Here is an 18010-nt window from a genome sequence, read left to right as displayed (position 1 = left end):
CAGAAAATATAACGATGCGTTGGAGGGATGGTAGCCTTGCTTTCAAGTACCTGTTAAAGTGATTTTTATGAAAAGGATGCCAGTTCTGGGCAGGATGCTACTAGAACCACCTTGTTAAATTCATGACAGCACTCTCAGTGACTGTGGTTTTGCTGGATTTGGTGCCCAAGGGCAGTCTCCACTGCAGACAACTCCTTATTCTAGAGATTTTAAAATTTCTGTTGCTAAAATAAAGTTCAAGAACAGTTCTGCCTAAGGGCAGGTATCTCAGACCTCAGTAATTTCTTTTCTATATTGTAGATTTCCCATCGCTTATTACCAAATGATGCATTATCTCTGTTCTGAACTGGAGATATTTTTCCTTTGGTTTTATATGATTGATTATCTTTACAATTTCTATTACTGTTTGCAGTTGCCTTTTTCCCTCCCTGTTTCCCAGCTCATCCTCATGATATGATCTCTAGCCAATGATACTATTGCATTTCTCTGTGCTTATTTTGCCATTTCCAACTGTTGGTAAAGCTCCAGGATTTCTGTGCATTGGCAGAGAGTGGAGCTGTTTCCCCCAGTTTATTGTCCATGTAGCTGGAGTGCCCCAGCAAGGCATCATTGTGTTGTATTGAATTGAACAGGCTGAACACTGTGCCATCTGTACACAGACAGATTGTTAATGGTCCCTTTGGATAGAAGTTCTTGTAGCAACAATACTCACATTGGTGTGCTAGTATGAAGTGGTAAGTATATATAGCAGCAGAGAATAGCTACATGTGGCTATTGTGATAGAAAAGGGTAGTTTTGCATTCTGGTAGTATGGTGGTGTAAATTTCTTCGCAGATTTTTGCCTCCCAGGCAGCAGTTTGGTAAGGAATCAGGCTGCCCCCCCCCCAGCAGAGCCCTGTGTTACCCCATCACCAGGCAGTCTGTAAGGCTTTGGGTGTCTGTGGTCTTTTGCTTCTGAGGCAGAATAGCAGTATAAAATAAGAAAGCCATAAGGGTACTCATAATGTAAAATAAGATTTGCATCCTCACTGTCCTGAGCAAACCATCTGTATTATGCAAATATCAAACTGGCATAATCAAAACAGATTCTTATTGTGCTATGTGCTACGTGCACCTAGAAAAGTAAGCTTTGGCTCTCTTGGTATCAAGATAACTGATACTTCCCTGCTCAGATATTCACCTCAGACTTTTCTTTGTGTTCAGCTTCATCTGCCAATCATACGGAGCATCCACAGATCTGTCTGTTTTCCTGAGAGTTTTGCCCTTCTGACTTCTAGGTCCACTATAGCTCAAGAATTTCCACATAGTGGCAGGGCAGTTTGAGACAGAATTGCTTCCCCAGGCAATGTGTTGGGGAAAATGACCCTGTTGGTTTTTTTTCTGACAGGGTACCCAGATGATTCACAGTATGTTGAACTGGAATGGGCTGTCCCAGTACCATGTGATTTCCATAGAAACTGACTCTAGTGCTATAGAAAGTAATATATATGTCATTGACTTTATATGTAACTTTATATACAGTTATAAATGTTTATATACTTGTATTTATAAATATTTGCTTTTATGCATTTAAATAGTTACATTTATATATCATGGCAGTGCTTCTTAATGTCTGTAACAGTGCTATACTCAGGAGTAAAATTCCTAGTCCAGTTGCAGTATCTACAGAAAGTGGATAAGATACATGACAGAAGCTCAAGCACAGGTGTTCCTTCATGTACTCCTAAGAAGGAATGATCTTATTGGAGCAACTTTCATGAATAAAATCATTTCACATGTCTCAGCGTTACTAGACGAGGCCTACAGTGGTTCAGCTGGCCTATCTCATGGTCAGTTTATCAGGGGGGTTATGATTTCAGCAGGAATGAGGATCCTTCAGGAAAAGTTTGCTTGTGTCAGCATGCATGTATTGCCATGAAAGGCTTAAAGGAAAGGCACCAAAAAACAATTACGTGTTTTCTTCTTACTTCCCCACAGATTGACCATCTCTGCTGAGTGTCCCATGCAGCTTGAAGATTTTCCCATGGATGCACATGCTTGCCCATTAAAATTCGGAAGCTGTAAGTTCTCTTCTGAAATAAGAACTAGAAAAATCCATTGTTTTCTGGCTTTTCACTTTGAGCCACGTCTTTTACAAATTGTTCACCCTTCCCCCTTTTTAGCATTGCTCATTAGCACCCTGAGACTGACACCTCTGCCTCTACCCTGCTGCTCGTTTTCCATAACTGTGCTTTATCTGGCGCTACTGCTTTTCAGCTCATGCTTGCATGCCCCATGATAAATGGTGAGCTGGTGGGTGATACGTCTTGTATATACACGTCAGGTATAACAGCCACAGTTAGATGGAGTAGATGCAGACAGCCAAGTTGATAACTTGGCTTTATATTTGTAGAAAAATGGAGCTTTCATTGGACAGATCAGGTTGATGTGCTCTTGTTTTTTATCTGAATCAGACTGCAGTGCAATATCTATGTCACATATATTAATAGAGATCTATAATATTAAAAGAGAAAATATCTTTCCATTTGGCTTTAATAAATCCAGTCCTGTATCTTGTTACATGATACCATATACACATGTATTTATATATATGCACACATTATTCTCAGCTGTGTGCCAAATGATGATTTTTCCTCAATTCCAAGCCTCTAATCCACCACGCTGCTGCCTTGCCAGAAGCTTACTTCAAAAATAACCTGAGGGGATAAGATGGCTATATTTAAATACAAAGCTCTTAATTGAAGTACAAATGAGGCTACTACAGTAGACATTTTTTATTTTGGTAATCAAATCAGAGGTTCCAGGTGCAATCAGTATCTCTACAGACTTTTGAAAATTAGCAGGCAAGGCATTTTGCTAGTTCCTGAAGCCACCTGTCTTAAGCATTTTTCAATGTTTTTTTCAGTTGCATCAATTTAGAGTCACTAATCCTTGCAAGATTAAGCTTTGCCTTTATCATCTGTATCTACCCTGGTATAATACTGGCTATGCATTGTCTTCTAGAGACCATACTAAGATGTAAAAATGCTTTACAGTAACAGTTATCAAATTACCAAACTTCAGATGAATTGATTTCCCTTCCCTCATCCAATCTTCATCTAAATAGCCACCAGTATTTTACAAGGTTACTGCGTGTTGTGTCCATTTACTTCAACAACATTAATCTGTAGCAAAGCCAATATAAGTCTGAAGAACCACCTTTACAGTCAAAACATTAAACACAAATTATCCATTTCATTCCAAACTTAAAAATGGGAAAATGTCTCATAGGAAACTGACATTATTTGTAAATAGATTTAAACAGAAGCTACTGGAAAGAATTAAGATGAAGAAGAAAAATGAGTTGTTCTTCCCAGTTTTACATATTCTTTACTGCATTGATAGATAAGGTTGAAGTCACATCTGTTGGTCTGTAGTGCAGACTTTTGAACTGGGATGTTGGGTAATTTTATGACATCTTGAAAAATATGCAGTATGAAACTAAAGATACATATTTAAACAAAGAGCTTGATGCAGCAGAGATCTGAAGCTCAACCGTAAGGTTAAATGGATGCTTCAGTGCATTAGTAAATTAGGTGCAGGTACAAGTTCTAACGTGCCATATAGTAAGACTAAAAAAAAAAAACCCAAACCCAAACATGCAAGTGCAGGAGATAATACTGCTAGATAAGCTACAAACTCTTAGAAGGAGTACAGTCTTTGGTGGCATTGAAAAGAACCCAACAATTTGTCTGAATGCAATTATAATATTCTGCTTATGCCAAATGTGTAACGTATTAATCATCTTATTAGCTCACAGTAATTTTAACCCAGGAAAAAAACAGCACTGAAAAGTCGCATTTTAGGCATGTGAGGGCTGAATATGGTTTTAGTTCATACTCCTTGCCATGCTCAGTATACAATCCTAGAGTATATTTTATAAGCTACCACAAGTTACCTCTAAGGACTTCCACAGTGTATAGACGTGGAGCCGTTTGGCCTGTGCTAGTCCATGCTGGTAGCCTCAGCAATAAGTAAATATATGTGGACAAGCTATAGGCAATCCTTCAGCCTTGGGAATATCTGTATTACTGATCTGGCAGCTCATAAGTAATTTATTGGGATTTAATATGGAGAAGTTTGCACAAGTAGCAGCCAGTAAGTCAGAGTTTATTGAATTAGCCCAGATGTATTTTAGGAGAATACAACATTTATTCCTTATTTACAGCAGTACTAATTTATCTCCAGGCTTGTGGCAAGACAAAGCTTTTGGGGTATATTATACACAAGCACATGCCTTTTCTGCTTTGGCTTTCCTCCCTGTCTTTCCCAAAAGGGTTTCTTTTTAATGGTCTTATTTTCAGAAAAGATTTTGAAAAGCCTCAAGGAGTAGCATCAAAGTAAACGTTAAACACATCAGTAGAGCTGTGAGGTTGGAGATGTGTGCTAACTGGTCAGAGGGTGGAAAGAGCAGGGCAGTGAAACAAAGCAGCCAGTGCACAGGTGGATCGGCAGCACAGGGGATACCAAGAAGCTATGGGTGCCACAGCAGAGGCAGGAGCAGGTCGTTATTTTACTGGCTGCATGATCATTCACCACACTTGCTATAATTCAGCAAGCAAAACAGAAAAAGCCCTGACATTTCCTTCAGTATTAAAGAGAAGGAATGTTAATCTTGCTTACAGAAATAAAGGTAAATGTTGAATTCTTCTGTCTTGTTTGACTGGTTTCTTGCTGTACTAGAATTGAGGGAGATTTTATGGGCCCTGGCAGCATTATATGTAGCAGCAGAATATTTTATAGAAATAATTAAAAGCCAGGTCGAATATAGGAAAAGGGACATGAAGTTACATGACAACTACAGAAGCAATACTTCTTAATGTTCTACCTCACATCATGAAAAGCTATGTTGATGACAGGACAGAATTTCAAGGATGGCTTCTAGTGAACTGAACAGAGCAGGTTTTAGTTGTCCTCCTCTTAAGTATAATGCCCCAGTGCTCAGAGATGGAAAGATACAGGGGGTATGCTCCAGGACATGCATGCATGTATGTGCTCTTCCTCCGGGTTTGCATCTCTGCTAATGATAAGGCCACCTGTAGAAAGTACCCTGCAGAGATTTCATTTAGAGGTACAAGGGAAGTGGGGATGGTGCATAAGCACAGGCTCTCAGGTCTCTTCAAACAGGCTCCAGTCCCTTTGAATCAGGTGGGGTGCTTGGTGGGGATGGCCATGAAAATCTGTTTATTACCTCATGGTGGCACAAGAAGGATGCTGGTTTCTTCCATGGCCAAACTGAAAGTAAACTTTACATTGCAATTCTAATGCTGACCTATACTCTAAATAATTTAATTTGCTGGTCAAACAGCATCTGATGAAAATTTCTGATGGCAGCCACGGTTTCATTAGCAGCATCTTAGCATAAGAAATTCCTTCTTACACCCAAGCTATTTCCAGTGTGGGAGGAGGAATTAGGTGAGGTAGCAAGGATATTAAAGTTAGGAAGCTTTAATGTTTCACCTCTTCCACTGATAGGCCTTAAGAGTACACTAAAGATACCATTTAGCACAGTTTCCAAACACCCATGTGTCAACGGGTAGGTAAGCATCATTATCTCTAGGGCAGCTGAGGCAGCGAAGTTAATTGACTTTCATAAGGTCACACTACAAATCAATGTCAGAAAAAGGATTAGACTCAACTTCTTTGGTTGAAGAGACAGATGTCTAATCCACTAGGCCGTGAAGGCCTCTGCCCAGGCACCTGACTTAAATCCTAAATCTCATTTTAGTCATGCGTTAATTATATCAGTTTTACCTAGCTCACAGGGTTGCCCTGAAGATGAATTAGATAATTGTTATTAGTGAACATTAACCAGTGCTTTGACAATGTCAAATACTGTAAGGTGGAGTCTATTTATGGCTACTGTTTCTTGAAGGCACAGTGTTGGAGTACATGTAGTTACCAGCTCTTGTATTGTGGAATGGATAAATGCATGAAGCTGCTGCCCACTAGTCACTCAGTGGCAAAAAAAACCAACCCAACCTACTATTTTTAGACTAAGTAGAGAGTCTAATGAATATTCTGAAAATAATGAGATCCCCTAGCTCATGAGCAGAGCAAAACAGGCCTGGTGTTTATTCCTGATGAATTTAAGGCAGCCACGAAGATGGTGAAGGTTGATCACTGTCGATGAAAAGGAAGCTTGCTGACTGTGAGAAAACAGCACTAGGTACAATTTGTAGTGTCTGAAGAAAGTAGTTAACATGGTTTATGTATGTCGTCCTTTTTAACAGCTCCAGCTGAGTCTTTGATAAGGGAAAGTGCTGCCTCTGCTACAGCAGGAGGCATGCTCAAATTGTTTTCCTCTAAGAAGACTGATAAAGTCAGAGTAATGAGGAAACAGTAACTTCACCAGTATCCCAGGATTTTATTGCAGCTCTTAACATTAAGGCACATACTGTTCAAAAACTAACCGTGTGCCTGCAGCCACTGAGAAATTTCTCAAACAAGAAAAAAAAAATAAAAGAAAGATTTTAAAATTCTCCTGATGGGGAGGTTTCTCTATAACGCTGAGAAGGCACTGAGGTGAAGGCATCTACAGGGGCATTCTTGCTTTTTGTGCCTTCCCCCCTTAGTATCTGTGAAGTTGCAGGAGAACTGCAGGTGTGGAGGTAGAACTTCAAAACACAGTTCTAAACAGGCTGTAATACTGGTGTAGTAAAATGTGATAATGTATTCGGCCTCTCTAAACCTGTGGGTAAAAGTCCTTTATAAGAATATAATTACATGTAAAATAAAGATGAATATAAATTTAGGAGACTTTGGAAAGGGGAAGTGGCCTTTTCATAGGTTTTCCTGAGTTGCTCCCAAGAGGAGCTGGAACTGCAGTCTCATCTGTAGAGGCAGAGCTTTTCTGCTATTCATCTCTATCAGAATAGCCCAGAGAGGCTCCTGAGTCTATTCCTGAGAGCAGAGACAGGCAGCATGGCTTGTTTACTCCACTGGGAAGTCTTAGTGCCTTCTTTTTGAAAGGGAACATATAGAGAGCCAGGTATTTCCTCTGAGCAGCCAAGTTCAAGACTAAGTTGTGATTTTGCAATTTAAGGCAAAAGCTGGCTAAGACAGAAATTGTAGATCTGGCTTTTATACAGTGTGTAGAAGCTTGAAGTCAAGGTAGGCATGCTGCTCACTCATGTCATGTCTTCTCTTACATTTTCCTAACGTTTGTCACTGCTTCCTTAGACAGCTCCACTGCAGTGGACATTGAATGACTAAAATAAGGTGAAGCTAGGTGAATACTAAAATTCAGCATTTCTAAGACATTTGATATATTTTTCTGCTCTTTCCTTCTGCCCTGTGTTACCACCAGATGAACAAATATGTCAGTTACTTGTCTAGACATCCTTTATGTCCACTGAAAGGAAATAAGTACTTCTGTAGTGAGGCTCATTAGAACTACTTTTGATACGTGCCTAAGGATGAGATTAATCATATTTTAAAAGTTCCCATTTTTCTGCAGTACTAGCTCAGATGTCAATAAGTGTACTGTACCCTGGTCAGTGTAACTTAGAAGTCCATCTTACACACATTAAGGACTTTCTAGGAAAGGCTGGAGAAACTGTGCTAGTATCTTCATTAAGTGTTTGTAGTCACTGATGTTAATTAACATTTCAAAGGCTTTGTCACGTATACATGGTTACTCTTTGCACTGAAGTAATTTTAAAAATACATTAAAAGCTGCTCTCCTGTGAAACAGTGCCCAGCTCTGGGTCTGTCACTTCCTACTCCTGGTCACCCCCTGTTTAGAAGCCAATGAATTTTTCCCCCTTAGGTTCATAACAGAGGGGGAAAAGGGAGGTCGGAAAGAACAACTGCTCACACAGGACATGCCGCATGAAAAGGCTGTTGTCTTCCCAATCCATCGTGCAACCATCACTAACCCAGGCTGCAAACTCTGCTGAGGGCTTGGCCCCTACTACCTGCCACACAGTCAAGATCACCCTTCACGAAACCCTGTCTGGTATTGGTAAGGAGTGCTTGTGGCATCTGCTGAGAGCCCCTTGAGCAGGCACTGCTGAAAGCCTGCATGCTGCCTGCCTGGGAAGCAGCCCCCTCATCCGGAGGTGGCCCATGTACATCAGCCTTTTTGGAGGGGAAAACCTTGACTAGTAGTGTTTTTGAGCTACGGGAAACAGAAGTTCAGGCAGGAGAAGGAGTTGATGTGGAGATACTCAGCAGCGGGTTTTTTATGTCACCTGTAGGAGGCCTAGACACGATTGTGGTGGAGAGGTGTGGAGATCCAGGTCCTTTTCTGATGGTACAAATATCAGCATGCATTTCCCACTCTGGAGATTGCAGCCTAAATTTAAAGGTTGCACGACTGCCTGATTGCAGGAAAGCAGTGATTCAGTTTGAGTTGTCAGCAGTAGAAAACAATGTGCAGAGACTCTGTGCTTAATGTGCTTAAGCTTTCAATGACCCTTGGATGCAAACCGGCAAAGATAGTGCTGGCCCCACCATGCCCCAAAAGGCACAGTGAGGGCTTATGTTGCCAGCCATGGCTCAGGGGTATATGCCACTGGTATAAATGGGATACTATTCATAATTGGGAGAAATGGGTAAATGCTGCTTTACAAGCCAGGTTTTTAATGGCTGTTATTTTCTAAGGTGGCTGTTTCCATGGCTTGTAAGCATTTCATAAATAGGTCTAAAATCATTCTTATGATGCTGGTGTGAGGTTGGTAGGTCTCTGCTGCCTGCATTTTGCAGGTGGGGATAAAGGAGGCAAAGAGCAATTACAGTCTCTTCTGAGCAAAGATAGAGTGGTTCATTACCTGCTTTTATTGCCTCTGTCGTTATGGGTCCCTAGGTTCAATTAGAGCCTCCCAGTGCTACTGCAGTGCATTAATGACAAAATGACTTGCCTAGGGTTTTTTGGGGGGGGGATTGAAAGCTGCAAGACACTGCTGAAACTTGGATTCCGGTTTCCTGTCTGGCAGCTCCTTCATGACACCTCAGTCTCTGGTGGGTCAGGGGGTCCTCCCTCTAAATTGCTGGAGCCTACCTACGCTCCTCCCTGAATCCAAGCTGTGATTTAGCGCTGCTGGAGTCCCAGCTCAGCAGGCTTCTTCAAAGGAAACAGTTGTTCTATGTCATCCCCCATGAAGAAATGAGAGGGAAGGAGGAGTGGGAAGAAGGAAAGCCAGAAAAGCCTTCTGTTTTTCCCCTGTTCCCCATCATATCCACTGAAAGTCTCCTCATGGCCAGCCTGTGATAGTAGCTAGCCATGATGCTGAAAGCATCCCAGTGGTAAATCTGTCAGTAAAGCTGGAATTCCTCCCTCCTAAATTTATTTTTCTGCAGAGTAAATATATTCTGAGCTGATCACTCTCACCCTCGTTCAGTCAGGGGAAAGAGGTAGATATTTTAGGCTCAGGTTAATCTCCTCCTAAAGCAGATGACTAAAATAGATCAGCTGGTGCCTGTAAATAGAAGTTTTACTTGTGCACAGGGAAGATGAGACTGTGAGCACTTTTGGGCATGGGTCTCCGTGACTGGAATGGGACAGTTCCCAAAGAGGGGATGTCATAGAATCATATCACAGAGTCGTAGAATGGTTTGGGTTGGAAGGGACCTTAAAGCTTATCTAGTTCCAGTCCCCCTGCCATGGGCAGGGACACCTTCCACTAGACCAGATTACTCAAAGCGCCATTCAGCCTGGCCTTAAACACTGCCATGGATGGGGCAGCCACAGCATCTCTGGGCAACGTGTACCTGAGTGCTGTGGCAGACACAAGGTGAAATGGCAGTGCCTCTGGTAAGCAGCAGATCAGCTCAGAGAGGCTCGTTGTATCCATCATTGAGGTTGGGCAGTTTGAACGAACAACCTTAGGAGATTTTCTCCCCTTCTCCTAAATATGGGGCTGCATTGTGTCCCATGGCAGGAGTCTATAATCTGGCTTCTGAGTTTTAAATTACTGCACCTCTGGCTTAGGGAATAAGTTCCATCGACTTCAATCTCTGAGCAGTATTAAAGTGTTTGAATAATAACATTTCAGCCTGCTATCTCTGCATACCTATTGATTATACATTCACACAGTGTTTTTAATGTAGGAGTACTTCTGAGATTTGTAAATGTCTTCGTTAAGGGACTGGTTTCAGAAACAAAGGTATATATTAAATTCTGCAAGTAGTCCAAATCACTCTTGGCTGGTTTCAGATTGTACTGATTTATAACCGAGGATGCTTTGAATAGTAAACTCAGCAGATAGGAGAGCTGTGATGGGTTAGTTCCTGGTGCCACTCGAGTGGGTGGGAAGAATGTCTGTTGGTTGCAATGAGGTCACGTTTTCATTCATGTTAGATGTGGCCCAAAATACCATGTTTGTGAACACATCCTTCACAGCAAGATCAAACGGAGTATTTTTTTAAATTCACTCTGCATTTCTCCAAAGAAACTCCAGTGATGCTCCTGGAGAGCTGATCGCATTAGCTTTGCTGATACTAAGAGGCAGCTTACAAAATGAGTGGATCATTGCAATCAAGATTGCTTAGAGAGTAAGGTACTATGCAAAGTGAGTAATGGTGTCAGTCACACTTTGGAGGATACTTTTGTTTGCCTTGCAAAAAAGCAAATTAAATCTCTAGCATCTTCCTCATGACCATGCTGTTTTTTCTAATGAAGCAGTTAATATAGCTACTGAATATTGTGAGCGCAAATTCAAAGTTCATTAAGTGTTAGTACAGCGCTCAAACTGGCTGAGTGATTTCGAATTGCCATATGCCTGGCCTACAAAGAGCAAGATAGGGTCAGGAAGGTGCCAGGATATTTTGAATTTTTAAAAGTCATCCCAGCACATCTTACTGCCCTGTTGCTTTAGCAGTAGATGTTTAAACTATCCATAACAGAAAAAAAAGAAAGCATCAGGAGGTGGGGTACCAGATTTTGACCCATTCTTTGAGAAAAGCAGATGTGTAGTCACCATTAAATGTGGTGTTAAATCAATTCTCATGTTAGTTCTTGATTGAGACAGCTACCACTAAATCTGAAAATAAGAAGTATGTTATAAATACTGAATGCAGTGACAGGAAGAAATGGGAAAAGGTGAAAGAAGGAAGATGTACCTGGAGTACCTCAGGGGTCAGTGCTGGGACCAGTGCTGTTTAATATTTTCATCCACGACCTGGATGAGGGAACCGAGTGTACCCTCAGCAAGTTTGCTGATGATACTAAACTGGGAGGAATGGCTGACACACCAGAAGGCTGTGCTGCCGTTCAGCAAGACCTGGACAGGCTGGAGAGTTGGGTGGGGAGAAACTTGATGAAATTCAACAAGGGCAAGTGTAGAGTCTTGCATCTGGGGAAGAACAGCCCCGTGTACCAGTACAATTTGGGGGTTGACCTGCTGGACAGTAGTGAAGGGGAAAAGGGACCTGGGGGTCCTGGTGGTTAGGAGGATGACCATGAGCCATCAATGTGCCTTTGTAGCCAAGAAGGCCAATGTCATCCTAGGGTGTATTAGAAAGGGTGTGGTTAGTAGGTCAAGAGAGGTTCTCCTCCCCCTCTATTCTGCCTTGGTGAGGCCACGTCTGGAATATTGTGTCCAGTTCTGGGCCCCTCAGCTCAAGGACAGGGACCTGCTGGGGAGAGTCCAGCACAGGGCAACTAAGATGATTAAGGGAGCAGAACATCTCCCTTATGAGGAGAGGCTGAGGAAGCTGGGTCTCTTTAGCTTGGAGGAGACTGAGGGGTGACCTCATCAGTGTTTACAAATATGTAAAGGGTGAGTGTCAGGATGATGGAGCTAGGTTTTCTTCAGTGATGTCCAGTGATAGGACAAGGGGCAGTGGGTGTAAACTGGAGCATAGGAGGTTCCATGTGAACATCAGGAAAAACTTCTTTACTGTGAGAGTGACAGAGCACTGGAACAGGTTTCCCAGGGGGGTTGTGGAGTCTCCTATGTTGGAGATATTCAAAGCCCGCCCGGACAAGTTCCTGTGTGATGTACTCTAGGTTACCCTGCTCTTGCAGGGGGGTTGGACTAGATGATTTTTTGAGGTCCCTTTCAACCCTTGGGATACTGTGATTCTGTCATCTGCTCCCTAACGTCAGCTTTCAGATGCAAGCAGGAACTTGGGAAGATGACCTGTTGCTACCTGGTACCTCGGAGCACCTGGGTGTGTAACAGCTCTGCAGCAGACCCTGTTTAATCAGCCCTTTCAGTCAGCTTATGGCAGGCATTCCATGGTGATGGGTGGCACATTTTAGTTGTTGTCTATACCTGCATGTCTGCTGCTGTTTGAGGTGCTCCAGAATGCTCCATGGGAAAACCTTTGCTGGTTTTTTTACTCCTACTCTGAGTGGAGCCTGAGGACCTGCTAGCTAAGGACGCACAGCTCAATTCAGTGTGTCATGCCTGGTTTTTAAGTCAGATGCCTATACTGTCAGATTTCACAGCAAGGAGTCAGTCGCATCCCAGTGCTTGGGGAATAGATGCACTGCTCTTGATTGCTCCCCTGTGGCCACATGGATGACCAGGATGGGGCAGGCAACAGCTGATATTGTCACTGGTGACGCTACCTGTGTAGTGGCAAATTTGCAAACCCCTTTAAGGGGCAGCAGTCAAATTGCTGTGCTGTCTCCACAGTCATCCTTGAGAGACTGCTAGCTCAGTCCTCTTCTTAAATAAATAGTGCAATAGCATCCTGTGAAGGTACTGTGTCTGACTGAGTTATCAGGGCAACTGTCCATTAGTATTCATGTTACATTAATCATTGGTATGGCTGTGATTTAGTGTACCAGTTTGCAAATAGTCAATTTATTGTATTAAAGCAGTCAGCAGCCTTGCCTATGCTAATCATGAATCATACCTCCAAAATCACAAAGTTGCTTTCAGGAAAAATTGTACAGGTTTCATTTTTTTTGTCTTTGCTTTATGTTTTTGAGCTCTAAGTCAGGTCATGTTTAGAGTTTTACCCCATGAACTGGAGCTTCTAAAATTAAGCAGGACCTTCCAACTGTATCTTGCTCTGAAAAGCTGAAGAAAACGGCTTTTACAAAACTATGCGTCTCAAAGTAAATTTAACAGGCGTTTTCAGTTCTGTATGTCTCACCACCCCATGGGTACAGTCTGTGCTTCCATTTCATTTCCAAGCCATGGACATTTCTATCAAATTCCTATTCCCACCTTTTCCTGAGTTTACTTATAAATTGCATAATGAAACAAAGTCATTTTTATCTATCTTAGGGATGTTGGGCTTTTTTTTTTTGTTGTTGTTGTTTTGTTTTCTTTTGGTTTGTTTTTTTCTGTAATGATCAGTATATTATATTAGTGTTGCTTAGTAATGAAGTCTCTCGTGGCCTGTCTGGCACATTTTTCAGAACATCCTATTCTATTCCCTGCTGAATGTGATGAAAAGATCGAATAAAATTGTGTATCAGGAAAACATCTAAACCACTGCCGATGTTACCAAATTATATTTAAATTCAGGAAAGAGAAAAGTGATTGTTTTAGTAAGACTAGACTTCCTACTGCCCATTTCATAACCAGTGGTGTCCTATTATCTTTTGCAATCAGTTTTCGTACAAGATCATTCCAGGTCTATGAATAATATCCTCCCTGGATGTCCTCCATTGTCCCACCTAGATGATACTGTGCCATTCCAAAAAAAGGTTTCATTCTGACCATTTAATTTCTACTCGCCCCTGGAGCACTCTCCCATTCTGAGGTGCCCAGTGCAAGAAAAATCTGGAATTTGTGGAGCGAGTGCAATGCAGGGCCACACAGATCATTTAAGGAGCATCTCTCCTATGAGGAGATACTGAGATAGCTGGGACTGTTCAGCCCGGAGAAGAGAAGGCTCAGGAGGACCTGACTTGCCTGTATAAATAACTGATGGGAGGGAATAAAGAAGAGGGAGCCAGGCTTTGCCCAGTGATGCCCACTGACAGAACAAGGAGCAGTGGGCACAAATTAAAACACATTAAATTCCATCTGAACACAAGAAAGCATGTTTTAACTGTAGGGGTGACTGAGCACTGGAACAGGTTGGCTGGAGAGGTTGAGAAGTCTTGATCTGTGGAGATATCCAAAACCCGTCTGGACATGGTTTTGGAAAATCTGCTTTCAGTGTACCTGCTTGAGGAGGTGAGCTTGAGGAGGACTGGATGATCTCCAGAGGTGCTTCCAGCCCCATCCATTCTGTGATTCTCTGTGATATGAATTTGTAATCCTGTGTTTACATTTTACGCATTGTGTATACAGTTTGTACACATTACACTTCTTGTCTGTGGCACAGATTTAAAATCATGCATGCTGTTTATCCATATGCTAAAAGCTCGTGCCATTTTAAATGATCAGTGTTAATTCTGACGATTTCAGGTTCCTAGAGTAGTTTCCATAATCCTCAAGTTCTCCCAGCAGAATTTGTCACACTATGGCAAAGTCTTCATTTTAGGCTCTTAATAACTGAATATGTGAATACATTTCTCTTAGTATTTAAATTCCTATTTTACTTTAATAACTTCCTGTTAGAAAAAAAAAGATACTTCCCCATAGACACAGCCCATGCATATTTATGCACCATATCTTGTTATTTTTATATTTAAATTACATTTCTACTAGATTTCCACTAGTTCTTCCTATAGAATGATCTCATTTGTACATTGATTCATTCTTATCAACCCAATTTAATGGGAAATTTAAATTACAGAGCTCAAATCTGGCCTGAGTTGCATAGGCACAGTTGTTGACAGATGTTTTGTAATGGGTTAACAAGTACTCGTGCGTGAACTAGCCTGCAAGAAACCCATCCTGACTAGTAGAATTCAAGCTAGTACGTGATGTCTTAGTAGCAGTGCCGTTTTACTGCCTGCAGAAGTCTGGATCTCAATATTGAGTTGCCTCTAAGTAAGTCAAATACATTAATGGATAGGTAAGATAGAATGATAAATATTTGTATATGTTTTCCGATTAAATTAGAGCTTCTAAAAAAAAAGCCAACAATTAACACACCCCTTTCAAGATCAACAGTGTTTGGTGGGGATTAGCAATACTCCCAAGATTGGGCAGTCTGATGATGCTGTGGCATGTACTAAATATCGTGATGATAAAGGCTAAGAATGTAACTGCACAATTGCAATTAATAGAGTAGAAAACAAGCCAGAAGTTATCTTTCTGCTATATTTCTCATTAATTCAACCTCTGACTAGCATAATTCAGAAAGAAAAGTTCCAGCCATGGTTTGTGGTTAAACAGGTTGTTCAACTGTGGAATGCAACCCAAGCATGCAGGGTGGACAACCATATACACAGATCCTTCACTTATTCACAGGTTGCCTTCACTTAATTACGCAGGCACAGCTTGTATGGCTTCCTGTGAGGTCTGTCAAAGGGTTTAGGGATTGTTTTGGAGAGGGATTCTTTTTTCCTGGATTATTTTATGCCCTATCATGCAGACATGAAAACTTACTGGCAGACATCAGTGGTGATTTTTATTAATGGGTTATAGCTTACAAAAATCAGTCCTAGAAATACATTTGGGTCCCATGGACTCTTAAGTTTAGACTCTGCTATCCACGTTTACGTTTATTTGACTTAATGAGCCAAACCTTTAAGTTTATTCCAATACTGGGGAGAAAGAAAGGTGAGAAGGAAGAGTGCCTGTCTAGCCACAGGTGCCGCCACTGCCCCATGGTGGTGTCAGTGGCAGGAGATGGCTCCCTACCTGTGGGCTACTTTCTGAACATACAGGAGGATGCTGCACTGCTCACACTTCTGTTCACAATTGAAACCAGGGAAAACAAGGCACCCCTCAGTGCCAGGGGGAATGGCAGGTGTCCTCCAGGTCTTAACCAGCTGGTTCTGTCCTTTGTCAGACTTTACATTAAGACAATGTATTTCCTCCCTTTGGCTGTGGTCGCTCCCCTGCCCTCTGTTCATTAGCTTAAGAAAAACCATGTCATGCTTTCCTTGCCAGTCATGTAAGAGCAGGAAGAGGGTGGGAGAAGACTAAGGAGGATATTTACTGGTTTTATATTGTGTGGTGTGTGTTGGATGTTAGAATGTAGAAAAACAGATCTGCTCATCAGTAAATAGAAACAAGAAGAAATTACTTATTTCATCACTCTGGTAGGTGATAAGCCTGAAGCCATTTATCAAATGTTCACTAGAAATAAACATCTGTTGTCATTTTCTCACTTTTAATAACATTATACTTCTCTGTAATTTTAGCTGTTCATCTCAACTGCTACCTTCACTTTTTTCCTTTTTTGAAAGAGTGACCTTAGAAGAAAAAGAATAATTTAACAAGGGTTCTCCCTTTCTCTGGCAAGCCTGCAAAATCACTGTAGAGAACATCAAGTTAATTATTTGGATTCATAAAACCAGAAGAAGACCTCTTGCTTACACTAAAATGAACACCAAGCAGTCTCACTTCGTTTTTCAGTAACTTTGAATTTGGCTTTGCTTTTACAGCAACACCAACAGCATTCACCCACCTTGCAAACCCAAAGCTGCCACAATACTTTACTGTCATCCCTTAGGAGATTCCTTGTCCCCATCCTATGTGCCATGGACAGAAGACAAGGACCATATTCCCTTACCAGCAATAAAACTTTGTCGTAACTCTAGATGAAGTTCTTAAGCCCTTCAGCAAGCATGGCTGATAGGCAATCTACCAGAAGCTTTGCTTAAGTAGAACAGGGGTTTTACACAATTTGGTATGACAGTGAATAATGCCTCCACCCTCCAATCTCTCCACTAGCACCTGCTCTATCCCAAAAGCAAAATAATGTTATTCTAGACTACTCACACACTTTCAGCTTTCAATAATACTGTGCCTAATTATATTGCATGGGTTAGCAGCAGTAGAGCTTGGGATAATTGGAGTTGTTTGGGGTTTCTGGGAAGATGCAGCAGAAGGTTTGCAGTAGAAAGACAATTGCCTGCTGCAAGTACACAGGTGTGTCTACCTGGAGTTTTCTGTAGATGACCAGAAAAGAAATGGCCAGCGGTTCAGCTGCCACCCCAAGGTACATGGGGTAGCTTTTCTCTGTCAGAGCTGTAAGCTCCTCTCTAGGTTACATATGGACTGAGGGGTGGCTGTGTCTTTTTACATTCACATTCATGTTGTGACATTTTCTCCATTCTTCTCTTTCTCCTGAGAAAGCTTAGACACCCAGAGCCTGGCCTGTAGTAAGAAGAGGAGGCACCAAGCAAAGATCTTATATTACAGCTTTTTAAACACAGACCACGTTTTCTTACGTTTGCATGGAAGATAGATGAGGATCACGTCATATATGTGATCTATCAGGATAGAATGTCTCAAGACTGGGGTAAATTAATCCTGTTCCTAATGCAACAGGTGACTTCTGGGGGGATACGTCACTGGAGGTTGCATTGGTTTAGGTTGGACTCCACAGGAACACATGTCTTACCCTCTTGGGCTTAAGGCCCTGGCTCTAACCATCCTGCTTCTGCACAAGAACCTCTTCTAGTGGTGCTATTTTCCCTTTTCCCATAGATACTCTACTCCTGGCCAAGCAGGGGCACAGCTCTCCATCTTGTAGCCTCATCCTTGGGAGAGGACCTGCAAGCTGGAATCTTCCTCCCAAGGAGGGACTGGCTGCAAATTCTGTTCTTGCCTGCCTGAGTGCTCTCTCTTCTCACCAGTTGGCCTGGGATGGGCAGCATCCTTTCCCTGCCATGGTTTTGAAAGAAAGCTTGGGCATACCTTGTAAGATCTGTGTGTTTTGGCACCTTCTGGCCTCTGTCTGAATCACAGATATTTTTTTTATAGGAGGAGGTGCTGAGCTTCTCCAGAGTCAGAGCCTCTGATCTTGTACTGGAATGTGCATTTAAATGCCCAGTAAAGGCTGCAATTCAAAGCAGAGGTACTGATTATATTCTAGGACCTCCAAGGCTAGCTATGCCCCTAGGCAGAACAGTGAACCAAATCATCTGAATACTTGTTAAGCCTTACAAGGCCTGTGTTCCTGTGTGGTGACAATTTCAGTGGAATTTGGTTACAGT

At 41.9% G+C, this 18010-nt stretch overlaps 1 protein-coding gene across 4 annotated transcripts in view; it reads left to right on the top strand.

Moving 5' to 3' along the window:
• Positions 1-18010, top strand: part of GABRA5 (gamma-aminobutyric acid type A receptor subunit alpha5) — a 56483-nt gene that overhangs the window by 25899 nt on the left and 12574 nt on the right. For all 4 annotated transcript variants that reach the window (XM_061377826.1, XM_061377828.1, XM_061377825.1 and 1 more), the window contains exon 6: positions 1978-2060. In XM_061377826.1, the coding sequence (XP_061233810.1) occupies positions 1978-2060 (83 nt within the window). The remainder of the gene's footprint in view (positions 1-1977; positions 2061-18010) is intronic.

This window comes from Neopsephotus bourkii, unplaced genomic scaffold (assembly GCF_033783945.1).
Source record: "Neopsephotus bourkii isolate Nb327-2 ecotype Australia unplaced genomic scaffold, CSIRO-AGI_Nbou_v1 NB_1760, whole genome shotgun sequence".
Lineage (NCBI taxonomy): Eukaryota > Metazoa > Chordata > Aves > Psittaciformes > Psittacidae > Neopsephotus > Neopsephotus bourkii.
Note: the sequence above shows the minus strand (reverse complement) of the source record. Positions and strands in the feature narration are given on the sequence as shown.